The sequence below is a fragment of the Carcharhinus amblyrhynchos genome, chromosome 4 (assembly GCF_965287045.1).
Source record: "Carcharhinus amblyrhynchos chromosome 4, sCarAmb.v2.hapA, whole genome shotgun sequence".
In the NCBI taxonomy this organism is placed as follows: domain Eukaryota; kingdom Metazoa; phylum Chordata; class Chondrichthyes; order Carcharhiniformes; family Carcharhinidae; genus Carcharhinus; species Carcharhinus amblyrhynchos.
The window spans coordinates 74,023,535-74,043,314 of NC_137327.1; the positions used below are offsets into that span (position 1 = coordinate 74,023,535).

General features: G+C 45.1%; 1 protein-coding gene across 1 annotated transcript in view; it reads left to right on the forward strand.

Annotated features, from left to right (window-relative positions):
• The window catches only part of LOC145342121 (sodium- and chloride-dependent neutral and basic amino acid transporter B(0+)-like), a 77,435-nt gene extending 65,102 nt beyond the window's left edge, over positions 1 to 12,333 (forward strand). The window contains exon 14 of the mRNA XM_080187360.1: positions 12,196 to 12,333. Coding sequence (XP_080043486.1) covers positions 12,196 to 12,333 — 138 coding nt within the window. The remainder of the gene's footprint in view (positions 1 to 12,195) is intronic.
• The last annotated feature ends 7,447 nt before the right edge of the window (positions 12,334 to 19,780 follow it).

The window sequence follows — 19,780 nt, forward strand, 5'->3', positions numbered from 1 at the left end:
GGGTTCGATTGGCCAGTGCACTAGGGATGGCCTCACTCCATCTCACTTTGTGGACATGCAGGATTAGGGAGTGGTGAGATTTCCTACCATGGAAAGTAACATTTAACCAGTATTGTGGTACCAGCAGAATGCTCCCATGCTGTTGCCAGGTGTGAAGGACAGGGCTATTGGCCAGACTCTGCAGGAGAATGATGATGACTTGTATTGAGGAAAGAGCGATTCTTCTCTCATCCTCAGCAATGTGTCTGACTCCTGCCTGACAGAGATCTTAACATGTTCTGCCATTGAATGGGCTTATCATAGGGCTCAGAAACATGGGATGCAGGGTGTCAGCTGGTGTTCACATCCATCTTACAGCGAAGATGGACAGCTTGGCAGCACCTCAACAGCCCTTGTTCATATAATCACTGGACAACTCTGTGAGATATGAGAGTGATGTGGTTTGGTGGGCTCCATGATTGGGGTTGGGGTTGGGCTCTGGAGAGGGGGTGAGGAATCAATCCTGCTTTTGGACAGTATGGATGTTTGATTGCTGTCCTCCTTGGTGTCTGGGTTAAAGGTGAATCACTCACAGGGAGTGGTGGTGGTGGGGGGGGGGGCGGGGGTGGGGGTGGGGGGGTTCCTTCAGGTTCCCAGGGGCTACTGTGCTCATACATGGGATGGAGGGACAGTTGAAGTGAGATGTAGCACCGCTGTCCTCTGGCACTGACACTCTTGGAATCCCACCAGTATCAACACAGTGCAGCCGAAGCCCTCAGACACGGAGGTCATGAGCTGGACTACGGTGCCGACATCTCCTGCCATGGCGTGCATACCCTGCACCAAGTTGTCCACTGCAGACACCACCTCACAATGTTGGCTTCTTTGTGACAGCACCATCTCCTCAAATAGAAGGCAGTAGGTTTCCTCTAGTCAGCCTTGCAGTCTGTGGAGAAATGCTGTCATAGCTTCCTGATGCCCATAACTCTGTCTTTGTAGCTCCTTCACTTGTGGGATGATTGGACCCAGATGCACATCATAAGCAAGTAACTCAACAGATTTCTGGACTCTGGCATCCTCATAGGAAGAAGTCTCACAACACCAGGTTAAAGTCCAACAGGTTTATTTGGTAGCAAACACCACTAGCTTTCCTGGTTTTGTCTCTTTGTCAGGTGACCTGACAAAGAGACAAAACCAGGAAAGCTAGTGGTGTTTGCTACCAAATAAACCTGTTGGACTTTAACCTGGTGTTGTGAGACTTCTTACTGTGTTTACCGCAGTCCAACGCCGGCATCTCCACATAATCTCTCAGAGTGCCAATTCCCTGGGATATCCCTGCCTCCACTAGCTGTGGATGTTCAGTTGTGAAGCCTTCATTAGTGAGTGATCTAAGAAGCCTGTCTACTTGGTGAATCCACTGAGATGTGAGTATCTGTGCTGGGTGTGGGTAACGGCTGCGATGCCTCCTTCAACAGTTGGATTGGAGAGGTCTCTCTTGGAGTAGCTGGAGTTTGGTGAGTTCAGGAGGCATGAGGATAGTCTGGCCTGCAAAAAAGGAAGATGGCATCAGTGCATTACAGGGGATAAAAGTGGGAACATCGATTACTCACTGGAGACTTGAGGAATGGCAGCATATGTGTTGAAGATTCTCATGTTTCTCTGCTGCCCTCACTTCACCAGCAATACGGACATGATCTTCTACCTCCCCGGCCAGCTTGAGGGCTCACTCCTCAAAATGCAGGCAGGTTTGGACCTCAGGCATTACTCAAGCTAGCTGCACCCACTCATGCCTGTTGTGCTTGAGTTTGTCCTGCAAAGACATACAGAGGAAGAGTGTAGGTAGGAGTGTTAACATTTAAGATGGTGATGAATTGTGGCGGGCATGGGGCTTGAATGGGAGCTGGAGGGTGAGGAACATCGCTGTTATTGGGGGAACACAGTGATTGTGGGAAAGAGGAGCAAATCTGAAATCTGGTGTGAGATAACATAAGAACGTAAGAACATAAGAAATAGGAGCAGGAGTAGGCCATCTAGCCCTTTGAGCCTGCCCCGCCATTCAATAAGATCATGGCTGATCTGAAGTGGCTTAGTTCCACATTCCCGCCCTCTCCCCATAACCCTTAATTCTCTTGTCTATCAGAAACCTATCTACCCGTGACATAAATATATTCAGCGAGGTAGCCTCCACCACTTCAACGGGCAGAGAATTCCAGAGATTCACCACCCTTTGACTGAAGAAGCTCCTCCTCAACTCCAATCTAAACTTCCCCCCCCCTTATCTTGAGGCTGTGCCCTCTAGTCCTACTGTCCTTTCTAAGCGAGAAGAATCTTTCTACCTCTACCCTATCTATCCCCTTCATTACTTATACGTCTCTATAAGATCCCCCTCAGCCTTCTAAACTCCAACAAGTATAGACCCAGTCTATTCAGTCTCTCTTCACAGGCTAACCCCCTCATCTCCGGTATCAGCCTAGTGAACCTCCTCTGCACTCCCTCCAAGGCCAATATATCCTTCCGCCAGTGCGGTGACCAAAACTGCACACAGTACTCCAGCTGCGGCCTCACCAGTGCCCTGTACAGTTGCAGCAAGACCTCCCTGCTTTTATATTCAATCCCCCTCGCTATAAAGAGAAAGGATTGGGGGTGTGAGGGGTGTGTTAGGGAGCCCATTGAAAGACTGAAGATGGTTCACTTCCCCTGGCTGAGCGAAGGAGGTCATTCATCTCCTCCTGACACTGCTGCCCCGTCCTCTTCTGGCGTGCGCTTGCACTGAATAGGACTGTGACTGCATCCCAGGTGGGGATCGTTACCTTGCTGGAAGATTGTCGTCTCCTGAAGCAGGGGTAGAGTGCGTCCCGCCTCTGCTCCATTCAGCATAATGGTAAACGCCCCCTCCGAGAAGCACAGTGGAGGCTTCTTGGCTGCCATCTTCTGCAGTCATTGTGGAACAAGTGGTGAGAAGTTGTTTATACGGAGCTCCGTAGTGCTTGCAGCAATTAATTTGTTGTGGGTCGGTGAATCAGAGGGAACACACTGCAAGTATGACATGATATTCATGGACATAAAAGTTGTGACTAATGATGCATAAGGTTCAGTCCTAAAACATGCCAGTGCCGTCAACGAGAAACATTCCATTTTTTACATTAGAACCAACACTCTGCCAGTTTTTGGTAATATTTCTCAGTGTCTCACTGTCAAAAGTATTTATTGGTAACTCTTCTGTTAAGCACCTTGGATCATTTCAGTTAAATAATTTATTCATTATTTATATAATGAATGGTGCTTGTTAATACAATTTGGTGTCAGCAACTGGTCTTTGATGATAACAAACAGATGATTACATCTCAGTAAAAGATTAGAAAACTGTCATGAAATGGGTGAGTGGGGGAAATTGCTGGAATGTTTGGGATTTCACGGTTCAATTTTATTTGTTCCTCACTATAGTTTTGTAGGACTGTGATGTGAATGTGTGTCCACGGTACACAATGTGTCTCCAAAAGAAATGACTATGGGACAGGTAAAAGTCAATTAGAATAGGTTGATGATGTGTTTTCCATTGAATGGGTGTCATTTCAGAATAAATGAAATAGGAGCACTCATAGGCCATTCAGCTCTTCAAGCTTGCTTCACCATTCAACAAGATCATGGCTACTCCAATTGCAGTGATAACTCCACTTTCATACCTGCACCCCAAACAGTTGCAGCCACCACCGCCCCCCCTCCACTACTCCCACCATTCCAACCCCTTGCCATATATCCCTTGATTCCCTTATCAGTCAAAACTTGTCTAACTCAGCCTTCAATATATTCAATGATCCAGCCTCCATTGGTTTTTGTAAGGAAAAATTCCAAGCATTAATGATCCTCTCGGAGAAGAAATGTCTTCTCATTTCTATCTTAAATGGCAGAACCCTTTTTTAAAGTCTGTACCCGGAGTTGTTGATTCTGCCTCATGAGGAAACATCCTCTCAGCAACTACCCTATCAGGTCCCTCAAAATCTCTTCTTTTCAAAAAGTAGAGGCCCAATTTGCTCAACCATTCTTCAGAAGACAAAGCCCTCATCCCAGGATTAAGCCTAATGAACCTTCTCCAGTCTGCTTCCAAAATAAATACGTCCCTCCTTAAGTAGTGTGACCAAAAATATAGACTATGTTAGGTCTGGTCTCACCAATGTAGTTAAAGCAAGGTGCTTCACATTTACACACTATTATCCAGGTAACAAAGGCCAACATTTCATTTGCCTTTCTAATTACATGCTAGACCTACATGGTGGCTTTTGTGATTTATGTACAAGGATAGCCAGATCTCTCAGTTCTGCAGCATTCTGTCATCGCTCTGTATTTAAGTGATATTCTACTTTTTAAATTATTTTTTACTCTTTTTTATTCTTCATGCCAAAACTCATAAACTAGCATATTCCCACATAATACCCTTGCTGCCAAATTTTTATCCACTCACTTAATCTGTCTATGTCCCTTTCCAGACACTTGGAGAGGGGAGGGGGGGTGTCAATCTTCACATCGTGCCTCATCAGTGAGCCGGTAAAAGCACGTGAGAGCAGAGAAATCAGGTTCACGCCCGATTTCTCACCTCTTGCAATCTTACCAGCACTGGATATCCAGCAAGGTCAACCTTGTGCACATTTCTGCATGGCTGAATAAATTATTTAACTCAAATTTACATCTCATTTAAATAAAATTAGAGACCCTGGGACTCAATCATCCATGCTCAATTGCCTTTGTGGCCTCGCCGAGAGCGGTTCTCTGTGGTTAGAAAAATAATTGGTCCCCACAAATGGGGACCAGTTGTGATGGCCTGCCTGGTAGAACTGGAGGCCATCGAGGCCCCCGGGCAAGTCGGGGCAAAGGGGATGCCCTTTGGGCCGTGCCAGCCTGGTACCCTGGCACTGCCCACTGGGCAGTGTTAAGAAGCGGGACCTAAGGGGACAAGGCCTTCTGGGGCAGTGCCTCCAGGGAGGGGCAGGGGCGGTGGTGTGGCAGCTGGTAAGAGGGGACCACTGTGCATCATGCAGGCGATCGGTGGGGAACTTGCTGTCGCTCTGCAAATGATCAGTGGGTGGGATTAGAGGGTGCTGCCAATCTGCAGACAATCGGTGGGGATTGGAGGGTGCCCCACTGCCACTCTGCAATCACAATCAGTGGGGGAGGATGAGAGTGGTGTGAGCAGTTTGACCAGTGAGGGGGAGGAGCAGTGCCAAAGTTCTGGGCAGCGTGGGGCTCGTGATAGGTGGTGGGGGTTGGGGCTGGACCGAGGTTGGCTGCAGCAGAAGACGCCTGATCGGTCTCTCAGACAAGTCTCTCTCTCAGACCTGTCAGGCCTCTACTGATTGCCATTGCAAATGTGCAGACACAGAGCTCTCCACATGCACAATGGTAAGCTCTGCTGCTACAGCAGGCTGGCTAGCGATTTACGCCCTGCCTCTTTTCCCTACAGGTGAGGAGCAGTTTAGCCCATTTTTTCATGCACTAAGTGCATAACATTCTGGATTTGATCTTGCCCCAAAAATGAGTGAGAAAGTCTCTAGTTTTTTTGGTAAGATCGCCCACTTGGTATCCCCTTCAAAATTTGCTTTCCTACTTACTTTTGTGTCATCGGCAAATGTGGCTGAAATGCAGTAAAATCCTTCATGTTAGTCATTAAAATACAATGTAAATATTTAACGGTCTAGCACCTATCCCTGTGGCAGTCCACTAATTACAGTCAAAATTCCTAAAAATGATCCATTTCTCCTGATTGTTTACTTCCTATGATTTAGGCAATCCTCTATCCATGCTAATATATCACACCTTTCACCATGAGCTCTTACCTTACATAGGAACTTTTATGTGGCATCTTACAAAATGCATTTTTGAAATCCAAATACACGTGGATAGAGCAGGGTCAGGAATGGATGTTGCAGGTGCCGGGGTATAAGTGCTTTAGTCGGAGTAGAGAAGGAGGTAGAAGGGGGGGTGGAGTAGCATTATTGGTCAAGGACTATATCACAGTGTCAGAGAGGAAGTTTAATGAGGACTTGTCTGTTGAGGTAGTATGGGCAGAAATTAGAAATAGGAGAGGAGAGGTCACCCTATTGGGAGTCTTTTATAGACCTCCAAAAAGTTCTAGAGAGGTTGAGGAAAGGATTGCAGAGACGATCCTGGTTAGGAGTGAAAGTAATAGGGTAATTGTTATGGGGGACTTTAACTTTACTAACATTGATTGGAATTGCTATAGCTCTAGCTCGTTAGAGGGGTCAGTTTTTGTTCAAAGTGTGCAGGAAGGTTTTTTGACTCAATATGTAGATAGGCCAACTAGAGTTGAGGCTATATTGGACTTGGTGCTGGGAAATGAGCCAGACCAGGTGCTAGACTTGGAAGTTGGTGTGCATTTTGGTGATAGTGACCACAATTCAGTTACGTTCACCTTAGTGATGGAAAGGGATAGGCATGAACCTCGGGTCAGTAGTTTTAGCTGGGGGTAGGGTAATTATGAGGCCATTAGGAGAGAATTAGGAAGCATTGGTTGGACTAGGAGATTACAGGGACTAGGAACGTCTGAAATGTGGAGTTTTTTCAAGGAGCAGCTACTGCGGGTCTGTGATAGGTATGTCCCTGTCAGGCAAGGAGGAATTGGTAGGGCTAGGGAACCGTGGTGCACAAAAAAAGTTGATTTGTTGGTTAGGAAGAAGAAGGAGGCTTATGTTCGGATGAGGCTTGAGGGCTCGGGTAGTGCAGTAGAAAGCTTTAGATTGGCTAGGAGGGAGTTGAAGAGGGAGTTAAGAAGGGCTAGAAGAGGGCATGAGATGACTTTGGCTGATAGGATTAAGGAGAATCCTAAGGCGTTCTATAGGTATGTCAAGAACAGAAGGTTGGTTAGGGCAAGATTAGGGCCAGTTACAGACAGTAGGGGGAAGTTGTGTGTGGAACCGGAAGAGATTGGGGAGGCATTGAACCATTATTTCTCTTCGGTGTTCACGCAGGACGATATGAATGTAGCTGAGGAGGTCACTGGGGTGAAGGGGTGTAAAATAGAAAGTATTGCAGTTGATACAGAGGATGTGTTGGATATTCTAGAAGGGTTGAAAATAGATAAGTCCCCTGGTCCAGACGGGATTTACCCTAGGATTCTATGGGAGGCAAGAGAGGTGATTGCAGAGCCACTGGCTCTGATCTTCAGGTCGTCGTTGGTCTCTGGTATAGTACCGGAAGATTGGAGGACAGCGAATGTTGTCCCATTGTTTAAGAAGGGGAACAGAGACTTTCCTGGGAATTATAGACCAGTGAGTCTTACTTCCGTAGTGGGCAAGGTTTTAGAAAGAATTATTAGGGATAGGATTTATAGTTATTTGGAGAGGAATGAATTGATTAGAGATAGTCAGCATGGTTTTGTAGCGGGAAGGTCGTGCCTTACTAACCTTATTGAGTTCTTTGAGAAGGTGACCAAAGAGGTGGATGGGGGTAAGGCAGTAGACGTGGTATATATGGATTTTAGTAAGGCGTTTGATAAGGTTCACCATGGTATGCTTCTGCAGAAAATGCAGATGTATGGGATTGGTGGTAATTTAGGTACTTGGATCAGGAATTGGTTAGCAGATAGGAGACAGAGGGTGGTGGTTGATGGTAATTATTCATCATGGAGTTCGGTTACAAGTGGTGTGCCTCAGGGATCTGTTTTGGGGCCACTGCTGTTTGTAATCTTTATTAATGATCTGGATGAGGGTATAGTTGGGTGGATTAGTAAGTTTGCTGATGACACCAAAGTCGGAGGTGTGGTAGATTGTGAGGAAGGGTGTCGAAGTTTGCAGGGTGACTTGGACAGGTTGCAGAGCTGGGCCGCGAGGTGGCGGATGGAGTTTAATGCGGAGAAGTGTGAGGTAATCCATTTCGGTAGGAATAACAGATGTGTTGAGTATAGGGCTAATGGGAGGACTTTGAATAGAGTGGAGGAGCAGAGGGATCTAGGTGTATGTGTACATAGATCCCTGAAAGTTGGGAATCAAGTAGATAAGGTTGTTAAGAAGGCGTACGGTGTCTTGGCGTTTATTGGTAGGAGGATTGAATTTAGGAGTCGCAGCGTCATGTTGCAACTGTACACAACTCTGGTGCGGCCGCACTTGGAGTACTGTCTGCAGTTCTGGTCCCCACATTACAGGAAGGATGTGGAGGCTTTGGAGAGGGTGCAGAGGAGGTTTACCAGGATGTTGCCTGGTATGCAGGGGAGGTCCTATGAGGAGAGACTGAGGGATTTGGGGTTGTTTTCACTGGAAAGAAGGCGGCTAAGAGGGGATCTAATAGAAACATATAAGATGATTAGAGGTTTAGATAGGGTGGATGGTGATAGCCTGTTTCCTCGGATGGAGAAAGCTAGCACGAGGGGGCATGGCTTTAAATTAAGGGGGGGTAGTTATAGGACGGATGTCAGGGGCAGGTTCTTTACCCAGAGGGTGGTGAGGGACTGGAATGCCCTGCCTGCTGCAGTTGTAAATGCGCCTAGTTTGGGGGCGTTTAAGAGATTGGTGGATAGGTTTATGGACGAAAAGGGATTGGTTTAGATTAGTGGGTCAATGTTTTTTTTTAAAATAAGACTGGTCGGCGCAACATTGTGGGCCGAAGGGCCTGTTCCGCGCTGTAATGTTCTATGTTCTATGTTCTATGTTCTACAACACCTACTGGTTCCCTTTTATTCACCCTGCTTGTGACATCTTCAAAGAACTTTAATAGATTTGTTAAACATAATGTCCCTTTCATAAAGCCATGTGTCTGCCTGATAGTATGATGTTCTTCTACACATTCTGCTATTGCCACGTTAATAAAGGATTCAAGTATTTTCCCAGTGACTGGAGTCAGGCCTATAAGGTTCTTACTTTCTGCTTTCCTCCTTTCTTGAACACTTGTTGTTTTCTAGTTTGTCAGGACTTTTCCAGATCCTAGAGAAGTGTGAAAGATTACAAAAATGCATCCGTCATCTGTGTAGCCACTTCAATTAGAAACACAGGCCATCAGGGCCAAGGTGTTTGTCAGCCTTAAGTTTCATTAGCTTTCCATTACAATTTCTTTATTAATATTTTATATTAATGTTTTACATCCCTCCCTCCATTTGATTCTTGATTTTTTACTATCCTTGGGATGATTTTTTTGTTTTCCGCCGAAAAGACAGATAGAAAATACTTATTCAAAACGTCTCACCATTTTCCATTATTGGTTCCCCTCAAAGTGACCAATATTTACTCGAGCTATTCATTTCCTTTTCATATACTTGTCAGAGCTTTTATGCTCTTTTTGTGTTTTTGTTACTTTTTTCTCATTCTCCAATGTCTCGTTCTTTAATTTTTTTAAAGTATTCTTTGCTAGCTTCTAAAGCATTCCCATCTCACCAATTACCTTAGCAGCATTCTATGCCTATTCTTTCAGTTTGATATCACTTTAACTTCCTTACTTAATGATGGTGCAACCCTTAGAAACAGGTTTTCTTCCTCATTAGAATATGGTTGGAATTCTCTGACCTCATCCATGGCTAGGATTCTTCGGTTGCAGTGAATGGCAATTTGGCTGAGCACCAAATTCTCTGTTCTTACTGGCAACAGTAGTGGAGCACGCGAGATTGGAAAATTCTGATCTATATTTTTGTTGCGTGTTATAAAATATCTCCTTAAATATTTGCCACTGCAACTTTGCCATCTTCTCTTTTAATCTTTTTTTCCATCCCACTGAAACCAACTCTGTCTTTACACCCTTATAGTTGCCTTTATTGAAGCTTAGGATACTTGTCACAGACCCCAATTTTTTTCACTCCCAAACTGAAAGTGAATTTCTATCATGTTGTGATCACTCTTGCATGGAACATCCTTTACTATGAGATGTTTAATGAACCCTGTCTCATTACACATTACCAGTTCCAAAATAACTGTTCCTGGAATTGTTCTTTGAGGAAACTATACCCATCAAACCCTATGAACTCAGCCTTCACGTCACTTTGCCAATTTGATTTGCCCAAAAGACGTGAAGATTAAAATCATCCATAATTTTTGCAATTCCTTTGTTGAAATCCAATTTTATTTCCTGAAGTATATTATGCCCTGCTGTGTAGTTGCTGCTTAAGGGCCTTTGAACAACTCTCACCAATGATTCATTTCCTTTGCTTTTCCTTAATTCTGCATGAAATTAGTTATACATCTTGATCTTCTGAACCAGGATTATTTCTCACTGATCTCAGACTTCATTAAAAAAGCTATTCTACATCTTCTTTTCATTTTTACCTTCTGTAATGGTGATCATGTCATATTCATTTACTTCTATTTGTGCTGTTAATTTACCTACCTTGCACAGAAATTTCTTCCTGCAGAGGGTGATAAATTTCCAGAATTCTTTGCCCCAAAAGGTAGTGCAGGCTGGATTATTAGAAGTATTTAAAGTGGAGATAGATAAATATTTGATCAATTGAGGAATAGAGGGGTATGGGAAATGGCACAGAAAAGGAGTTAAGGCCGGATAGATCAGCCATGATCATATTGAATGGCGAGGAAGGCTTGAAGGGATTCGTGGCCTACTCCTGCTTCTACTTTTTATGTTCTTATGAATACGGCAAGGATTCAGACAAAGAGGTCTCTTTTTACTATTTTTGCCCATTCTGACCTTATTTGCTGGTGTATCTTCACTTTGAATGCGCTATCCCTTCCTGTCACACTGCGCTGATCATCACACATAACATTATCTTGATCTGCTGATTTGTCCTTTCCCTTTAACATTCTGAATCTCCCCTTAGATGAACCAATCTCTCACTACCTAATTAAAAAACTCTGCAATCCAAGTTGTACAGTTCACCAGGGCACTGGTCCTAGCATGGTAACCACACCAATGGCATAACTCCCCTTTTCTCCAACACTAGTGCTTGTGCCTCATTACTCAAAACCCATTTCTCCACATCAATCTTATTTACCTTACTTGTTTACGGCTCAGGTTATACCTTAGAAATTCTTAATTTTGTGGCTCTACCTTTTAATTTAGCCATAGTGCCTTTGCAGTATTTCTTTCTTAGCCAATGTGATTTGTGCGCACATAGGCCATGGTAATTGGACAGTTATCCTCGCCAGTCTCAAGTCCCTCTTGAGGTGTCCTTAAATCTGGCACTGGGTAGGCAATGCAATCTTCAGTACTCACTCTCTCAGCTGCAGACAACCAGATCCATCCCCCACCTATACTGACCCCATAACCCCATGACTACTACAATATTTTTCCCTCTCCCAGCTTGTATGATCCCCTGTACCCTGATGCTGTGGTGGGTTTGCTCATCCTTCCTACAGTCCCTAACTTTGTCCATGAAACCTGCAGAACATCAAACCTGTTGGACATTTCAAGATCTGACGTTCCTCCAGTACTATCTTCTCCATTTCCATGCCTCCTCACTTTCAGTTGCATCCTCCTGTCCCTGACCAGAGCCCAAATTCGAAGTCCTGATCTAGAGGAATGTGACTGTCTCCTGGGAGAAAGTATCCAGGTAACTTTCTCCCTTCTGTAATGCACCACAGTGTCTGAAGCTCATCAACTCTGAATCACAATTCCTCGAGCCACAGGCACCTACCAAGAGGTGGTTGCTGTGTATCAAACAGGTGTCCACCTCTCCAGCTGCTACTCATCACCAGTCAAGCCATCTTAAATTGTTTTATTTAACAAATTATCATTAAATGATTATCTATTAGAATGGACACTCCGTGGATAAGAATATACACTCCTTTTTCCATGTGAAGCATACTGATTATGGGCAGTAAGAGTGCAAATACACTTGGTCCATGGCACCTAGTAAGTTCTCAAACTTGCACTCTGTCTCAAGTTGCACGCAGTCTGAGCTGCTGTCTTCTGGTTGGAGTTGAAACTACACCCTCTGTTTCTTGCTATCTGCCTCCTCCATAATTCTTAACTCCCTCATTTACCAAAAATATCTATGAGTGATGACTTGATTACTAAGATGTAATTCACATTGTCCAGTGTCTTTCACTACCATTACGCTACCTGGGAGATTAGAGTCTAGATATGGACATGGTAGTACAATTTCTGTGAAAAGCATGCAGGCAAGTTTTTCTTGGTATAGTATGAATTGTCATATGCTGGATAAAACTGCTAAAGAATCTGATTAGAATCAGGTTTTTTTTTGTGTTGGATGTTAATGTTCGGTAAAAGACCAGCAGCAATTACTAAACATTATAGTTTCCCTTTTGACAGAAAATTTCTGCTGCTTGCACGTCTCCTCCTGATTGGGGTCCATGCTTGGAACAAAACAGAGGGAAAAAATATAGAAACCAGCCTGCTTTTATAGAAACCTCGAACTGTGTGCAACTTCTGGCCTCTTCTGAGATGTGAAAATTTGAGGGGAAGTTTCTGATTTTGTAAACAATGGCCTTGAAAATCCCTCACTGTCTGGTCACATAATGCTAACTGCAGTGTATATTCTCTGGAACAGTCAGTAACTCCACCAGGACCCAGATACAACTTTGTCTGCAGTTTTCTCTGCATCACTTTCAGGCAGAGGGGGGCAGGGTAGAATTACTGAGTGTCAGAGTACCTGCATCATGAAGTTTCAATTGTTCTCCTACCTCAATCCTGGTGTTAATACAGAGGATTCCAGTCACTGAACATTGTGGACAAGATTTCCTGCTCTCACAGCAACTTCTACTTACAGTAAACAGTGTCTCGGTTCTCTTCCCATTAGCCACAGGACATGGGTAAGATTGGCATCAAAGGACCTGATCCAGACTGGTTTTTATTTGTGAATGCTGACACACTGACTCAAAACATTAACTATCCATGTGTAAAACTGATGGTTGATGTGTCTGCTGACACAGTTGTTGCTTTTTTGGCCAGTCCTAATTCTCACCATGAATGGATTTTCAAAATAAAACATATTATTAAATCACATCTGATCAATTGTGCTGTACATTTTAGATGACATTTGTACAATTGTCACGTGAATTTTTCTTTCTCATATTATCTATATCTATAGTTGAGTAATACTGCACTGCATATGAACACAAGAACATAAGAACATAAGAAATAGGAGCAGGAGTAGGCCATCTAGCCCTTCGAGCCTGCCCCGCCATTCAATAAGATCATGGCTGATCTGTCGTGGCTCAGTTCCACATTCCCGCCCTCTCCCCATAACCCTTAATCCCCTCGTTTATCAAAAACCCATCAACCCGCGTCTCAAAAATATTTAGCGAGGTAGCCTCCACCACTTCAACGGGCAGAGAATTCCAGAGATTCACCACCCTTTGAGTGAAGAAGTTCCTCCTCAACTCCGTTCTAAACCGCACCCCCTTTATCTTGAGGCTGTGCCCCCTAGTCCTACTGCCCTTTCTGAGCGGGAAGAGTCTCTCCACCTCTATCCTATCCATCCCATTCATCATCTTATATGTCTCAATGAGATCTCCCCTCATCCTTCTAAACTCTAACGAGTACAAGCCTAGTTTATTCAGCCTCTCCTCATAGCTCAATCCCTTCAACTCCGGTATCAGCCTAGTAAACCTCCTCTGCACTCCCTCCAAGGCCAAAATATCCTTGCGTAAGTGCGGCGACCAAAACTGCACACAGTACTCCAGCTGCAGCCTCACCAATGCCCTATACAGCTGCAGCAAGACCTCCCTACTTTTATATTCAATCCCCCTCGCTATGAAGGCCAGCATCCCATTCGCCTTCCTGACCACCTGCTGCACCTGCAGGCTGGGTTTTTGCGACTCATGCACAAGGACCCCGAGGTCCCTCTGCACCGTCGCCTGCTGCAGTTTTTCGCCACATAAGTAATAGTCCTTCCTAACATTATTCCTACCAAAGTGGACCACCTCGCACTTGCCAACATTAAATTCCATTTGCCAGTTCCTGGCCCATTCGCACAGCCTATCTAGATCCTTCTGCAGACTCTCCACACCCTCCGCGCAATTTGCCGTTCCACCAATCTTGGTGTCATCAGCAAAATTCGACACCATACACTCGGTTCCCTCCTCCAGATCGTCTATATAAATGGTAAATAGCTGAGGCCCCAGCACCGACCCCTGGGGCACTCCACTAGTCACCAACCGCCAATCCGAATAGCACCCATTAACCCCCACTCTCTGCCTCCTATTTGACAACCAATCCTCTATCCACGCTAACACCCTACCCCCAGCTCCATGTCCCTCGACCTTCTGCAATAACCTCTTGTGAGGTACCTTGTCAAACGCCTTCTGAAAATCAAGAAAGACCACATCCACCGGCTCTCCTCTATCCACCGCCCTAGACACATCCTCATAGAACTCCAGTAAATTTGTCAGACACGACTTCCCCTTAACGAAACCGTGCTGCGTCTGCTCTATCAAGCAGAGACGGCCTACCATTGGCCTGCCAGAGGGTCTTCTGGTTCCGCCCTTGCCGACAGAACTTCCCATTCTATGTACACCCTGCTGCCGGGAAACACATGGCAAGGGTTTGCCATCAGCAGGACCAGAAGATCCCATTAGCGAGAATGGGCAGAAAATTCTGGCCAATATACTTTAATCAATTCAAACCAAATTGACCTCAGTAGCAGAACTTTCTCAACGTTGACCTCGGGCCGGATTCTCTGGCCTTCTCCGGAAAATCTCACCCCAAAATCGTCACGTGTTCAATTATAGCAGTTACCCTAACAATTAGCAAGACAGTTTAACAATGTCAACCACATAATGGTAACTGCCTGTTTTCAATTTAGGAACATAGGAATTAGGAGCCAAGTCAAGTTCAGTCCTTCGAACCTGTTCGGCCATTCAATCAGATCATGCCTGATCTCTCCCTAGTGTCAAATCCACCTCCTCACCTGTTCTCCATATTCCCTTATCCCTTTTTTATTAGAGATGTAGCTATCTCCTTCTCAAAACCATTTAATGATTCAGACTCCACTGCACTATGGAGCAGCGAGTTCCACAAATTCACTACTGTCTGCGAGAAATAGTTCCTCCTCATCTCAGCTTTAAATATTCTGCCTTTTAACCTATAACTGTGACCGCTTGTTCCAGATTACCCCATAAGAGGAAACATTTGGTCTACATTTACTTTATCAATCCCTTTTAAAATTTTATATAGCTTTGTCAGATCCTCTCTCATCCTTCTAAACTCTAGGGCGCATGGGCCCTATTTTAACATTTTAATTCTAAGTGCTGAGCAGACTTGAAGCTGGTTTCAAATCTGACTTTTAGATGAGTTCTCAGGTGCTCCCACTCACACTCTGCCTGCTAAAATATCAGCAATTCCAAATCATGCTCCAGAAGCCTGTGGGTGGGGTCCAAAATCCTGCAGCTCCAATCGGAGCCTCCAACTGTGCATGTGCAGAATATAAGTGATAGAATACAACATTGCTCCCAGGCTGGATAATGCCTCCCTGGGCCCCCACAGACATTGCCCCATCCCCACAATAATACTGACCTTCTTATCCCCCATCCTTCCCCCTCACCAATCTCAGGCATAGTAGCTGCAGACATCCCCCCCTTCCCTCTCACTGATCTCAAGCAGAGAGCTGTCAGACCTACCTCCTCCCACTGACCTCAAGCAGAGAGCCATTAGATGCTCAGCATTTACCTCCTCACTAACTGGAGTGCCCGAATCAGACTTTTGCGCAGCATGTCTGTTTCACGCCAATTCTGGAGGGACAAATGCAAATGCATTTAAATGGCCATCATGCCTATTTCCAGATAGAGTCTCAATCGTGGCCACTTTTGGGCCTTGGTAAAGGGGGAATCCAGCGTGGAAGCAGGCACTAATCACGCTACTGGCCTCACACCTGGCTTTACCAAGTCTTCGTGCCCAAAAACAGGCACAACACGATGGTAAAATTGGGCCTTAGAGGCCCAAACTGTTTAATGTTTTCTCATATATCAACCCCTTCATGCTCGGAATCAATCTGGTGAAATTCCTCTGAACTGCTTCCAATGCCACCATATCCTTCCTCAAATAGGGGAACCAAAACTGGTTTTGTATTTTTGCTTTGGTTGAGTCAGTGACTAGAGACACTGATTTAAAAATGTTTGTCTGTGATACTATATATGTTGTAATAATTAGAATAAAGGCAACTGAATAGTTTGCCAAAGATCATTCAAAAATGTTGAGAAATAGTCCAGAAATTCTGCAAAACATTGAAGGGTTAGGACAAAGTGTGAAACTTCAAAAGGAGGAAGTGATTGATATGGCTGAAACGTCTGTTGTAGGTAAAATGTTAGAATCCGTCATCAAGGAGGAAATAGCGAGGCATCTTGAGGGGAATTGCTTGATAGAGCAGACACAGCACAGTTTCGTTAAGGGGAAGTCGTGTCTGACAAATTTACTGGAGTTCTATGAGGATGTGTCTAGGGTGGTGGATAGAGGAGAGCCGGTGGATGTGGTCTTTCTTGATTTTCAGAAGGCGTTTGACAAGGTACCTCACAAGAGGTTATTGCAGAAGGTCAGGGGACATGGAGTTGGGGGTAGGGTGTTAGCGTGGATAGAGGATTGGTTGTCAAACAGGAGGCAGAGAGTGGGGGTCAATGGGTGCTATTCAGATTGGCGGTTGGTGACTAGTGGAGTGCCCCAGGGGTCAGTGCTGGGGCCTCAGCTATTTACCATTTATATAGATGATCTGGAGGAGGGAACCGAGTGTATGGTGTCGAAATTTGCTGATGACACCAAGATTGGTGGAACGGCAAATTGCGTGGAGGGTGTGGAGAGTCTGCAGAAGGACCTAGATAGGCTGGGCGAATGGGCCAGGAACTGGCAAATGGAATTTAATGTTGGCAAGTGCGAGGTTGTCCACTTTGGTAGGAATAATGGTAGGAAGGACTATTACTTACGTGGCGAAAAACTGCAGCAGGTGACGGTGCAGAGGGACCTCGGGGTCCTTGTGCATGAGTCACAAAAACCCAGCCTGCAGGTGCAGCAGGTGGTCAGGAAGGCGAATGGGATGCTGGCCTTCATAGCGAGGGGGATTGAATATAAAAGTAGAGAGGTCTTGCTGCAGCTGGATAGGGCATTGGTGAGGCCGCAGCTGGAGTACTGTGTGCAGTTTTGGCCGCCGCACTTACACAAAGATATTTTGGCCTTGGAGGGAGTGCAGAGGAGGTTTACTAGGCTGATACCGGAGTTGAGGGGGTTGAGCTATGAGGAGAGGTTGAATAAACTAGGCTTGTACTCGTTAGAGTTTAGAAGAATGAGAGGAGATCTCATTGAGACATATAAGATGATGAATGGGATGGATAGGATAGAGGTGGAGAGATTCTTCCCGCTCAGAAAGGACAGTAGGACTAGGGGGCACAGCCTCAAGATAAAGGGGGGGCGGTTTAGAACGGAGTTGAGAAGGAACTTCTTCACTCAAAGGATGGTGAATCTCTGGAATTCTCTGCCCATTGAAGTGGTGGAGGCTGCCTCGCTAAATATTTTTAAGACGCGGGTTGATGGGTTTTTGATAAGCGAGGGGATTAAGGGTTATGGGGAGAGGGCGGGAATGTGGAACTGAGCCACGACAGATCAGCCAAGATCTTATTGAATGGCGGGGCAGACTCGAAGAGCTAGATGGCCTACTCCCGCTCCTATTTCTTATGTTCTTATGTGAGGAGTAGGCCAAGTGCCACTGGAACAGAGTGTCTCAGTATCACTGGAAGAGTATCTCAGTGTCCCTGGAACAGTCTCAGTGTCACTGGAACAGAGAGCCTCGGTGTCACTGGAACAGAGAGTCTCAGTGTCCCTGGGACAGAGAGTCTCAGTGGCCCTGGGACAGAGAGTCTCAGTGGCCCTGGGACAGAGAGTCTCAGTGGCCTTGGGACAGAGAGTCTCAGTGTCCCTGGGACAGAGAGTCTCAGTGGCCCTGGAACAGAGAGTCTCAGTGGCCTTGGAACAGACTGTCAGTGTCACTGGGACAGGGAATTTCAGTGTCATTGGAACAGAACCTCAGTGTTCTAGTGTCATTAGAACAGGGTCCCGGTATAACTGAAACTCTAATTTTTAAAATGAATGTGTAGTTGAGTTAACAACTATGTTGTTAGATGGCTGAATGGGGATTATGTTTAGATTTCTGACAAAAACAGGATTGTTCCATTTTTAAACATATTTGGAATTCTGTTTCATCTGAGCTGCTTATAGGTGCAACTTCATTTGGTGCTGCACCCAAAGAGTAACTGCCATTTGATACTGCATATTCCAAAGATCAAACAATTAAACTGTGATAGGAATATGTAGGCTGGAGGCTGTTTAAATAATACTATCCATTCTCAACCATTTTCAATTGCATTAAAAACTTGCTTCTAGCTGTGGAAGACTCATTATCTTTAACCTGAATCCTGAATCTGGACAAAGCTCAAACACCTTTTAGAAAAAGGTGTTCTCCAAAGATTACATCCAATCCTTAAGAAAGTGGAAGAATCATTCATCATTTTCCAAAAATGGACCACAAAGAATTGTCTTTACCTGAATTCTCACTAAATGACCATCAAACACCCCCTCCAAAGGATACAGTGAGTAGTTTTATCAAAATGACACATTTGGAAGCTTTTATCAAACAAAGTTTATTTAATAACACATTTAAAATATAATAAAAAGATTTAGCATAACTTTTAGTAATTACCAGAATCAATCATGATATAGTATAAATATTAATAGCTAGCTGACTAAGATTCTCAAGTCAAACAACACTCCACGGCTGGTCTGTGAGTCTGGATGAAGAACTGGCTGTTGAAGGTGAAGACATTGTGGTTCAGGATAAGAACATAAGAAATAGGAGCAGGAGTAGGCCATCCAGCCCTTCGAGCCTGCCCCGCCATTCAATAAGATCATGGCTGATCTGTCATGGCTCAGTTCTACATTCCCGCCCTCTCCCCATAACCCTTAATCCCCTCTCTTATCAAAAACCCATCAACCCACGTCTTAAAAATATTTAGCGAGGTAGCCTCCACCACTTCAACGGGCAGAGAATTCCAGAGATTCACCACCCTTTGAGTGAAGAAGTTCTTCCTCAACTCCGTTCTAAACCGCCCCCCCTTTATCTTGAGGCTGTGCCCCCTAGTCCTACTGTCCTTTCTGAGCGGGAAGAGTCTCTCCACCTCTATCCTAACCATCCCATTCATCACCTTATACATCTCAATGAGATCTCCCCTCATTCTTCTAAACTCTAACAAGTACAAGCCTAGTTTATTCAGCCTCTCCTCATAGCTCAACCCCCTCAACTCCGGCATCAGCCTAGTAAACCCCCTCTGCACTCCCTCCAAAGCCAAAATATCCTTGCGTAAGTACGGCGCCCAAAACTGCACACAGTACTCCAGCTGTGGCCTCACCAATGCCCTATACAGCCACAGCAAGACCTCCCTACTTTTATATTCAATGAAGCGGATGAGTTGTGAAATTGCATCTGGAGATTGGCAGTTGTCGACATTGAGTACTGAGGCAGTTGCAGCAATGCCATCGTTGTGGGGATGTTGGTGTAGAGTGCCAACTTATCCATTGTGACAAGGAGTGCTCCTGGTTCAACTGCTCCATGTGTGCTGAGTTTCTGTAGGTAGCCCATAGTGTTGCAACAAAAGCTGGGGGTTCTTTGTACGATGGGTTTCAGGATGTCCTCGACATAGCCAGAGAGGTTCTTGCACAGGGTCCCATTGCCCGATACGATGGGACAGCCAGGTGTGTTTGCCTTGTGTATCTTCAGGAGGCAGTAAAGATCTCCAACACGGGGAGTACGCGAGGAGGGTGCTCTGAAGGTCCGGATCAAAAGTCTTGATCAGTCTGTTGAGTTGATGGATGTGTTCTTTGGTCGGATCTGCGGGTAACTGGCTGTTTCCCTTGTTGTTCA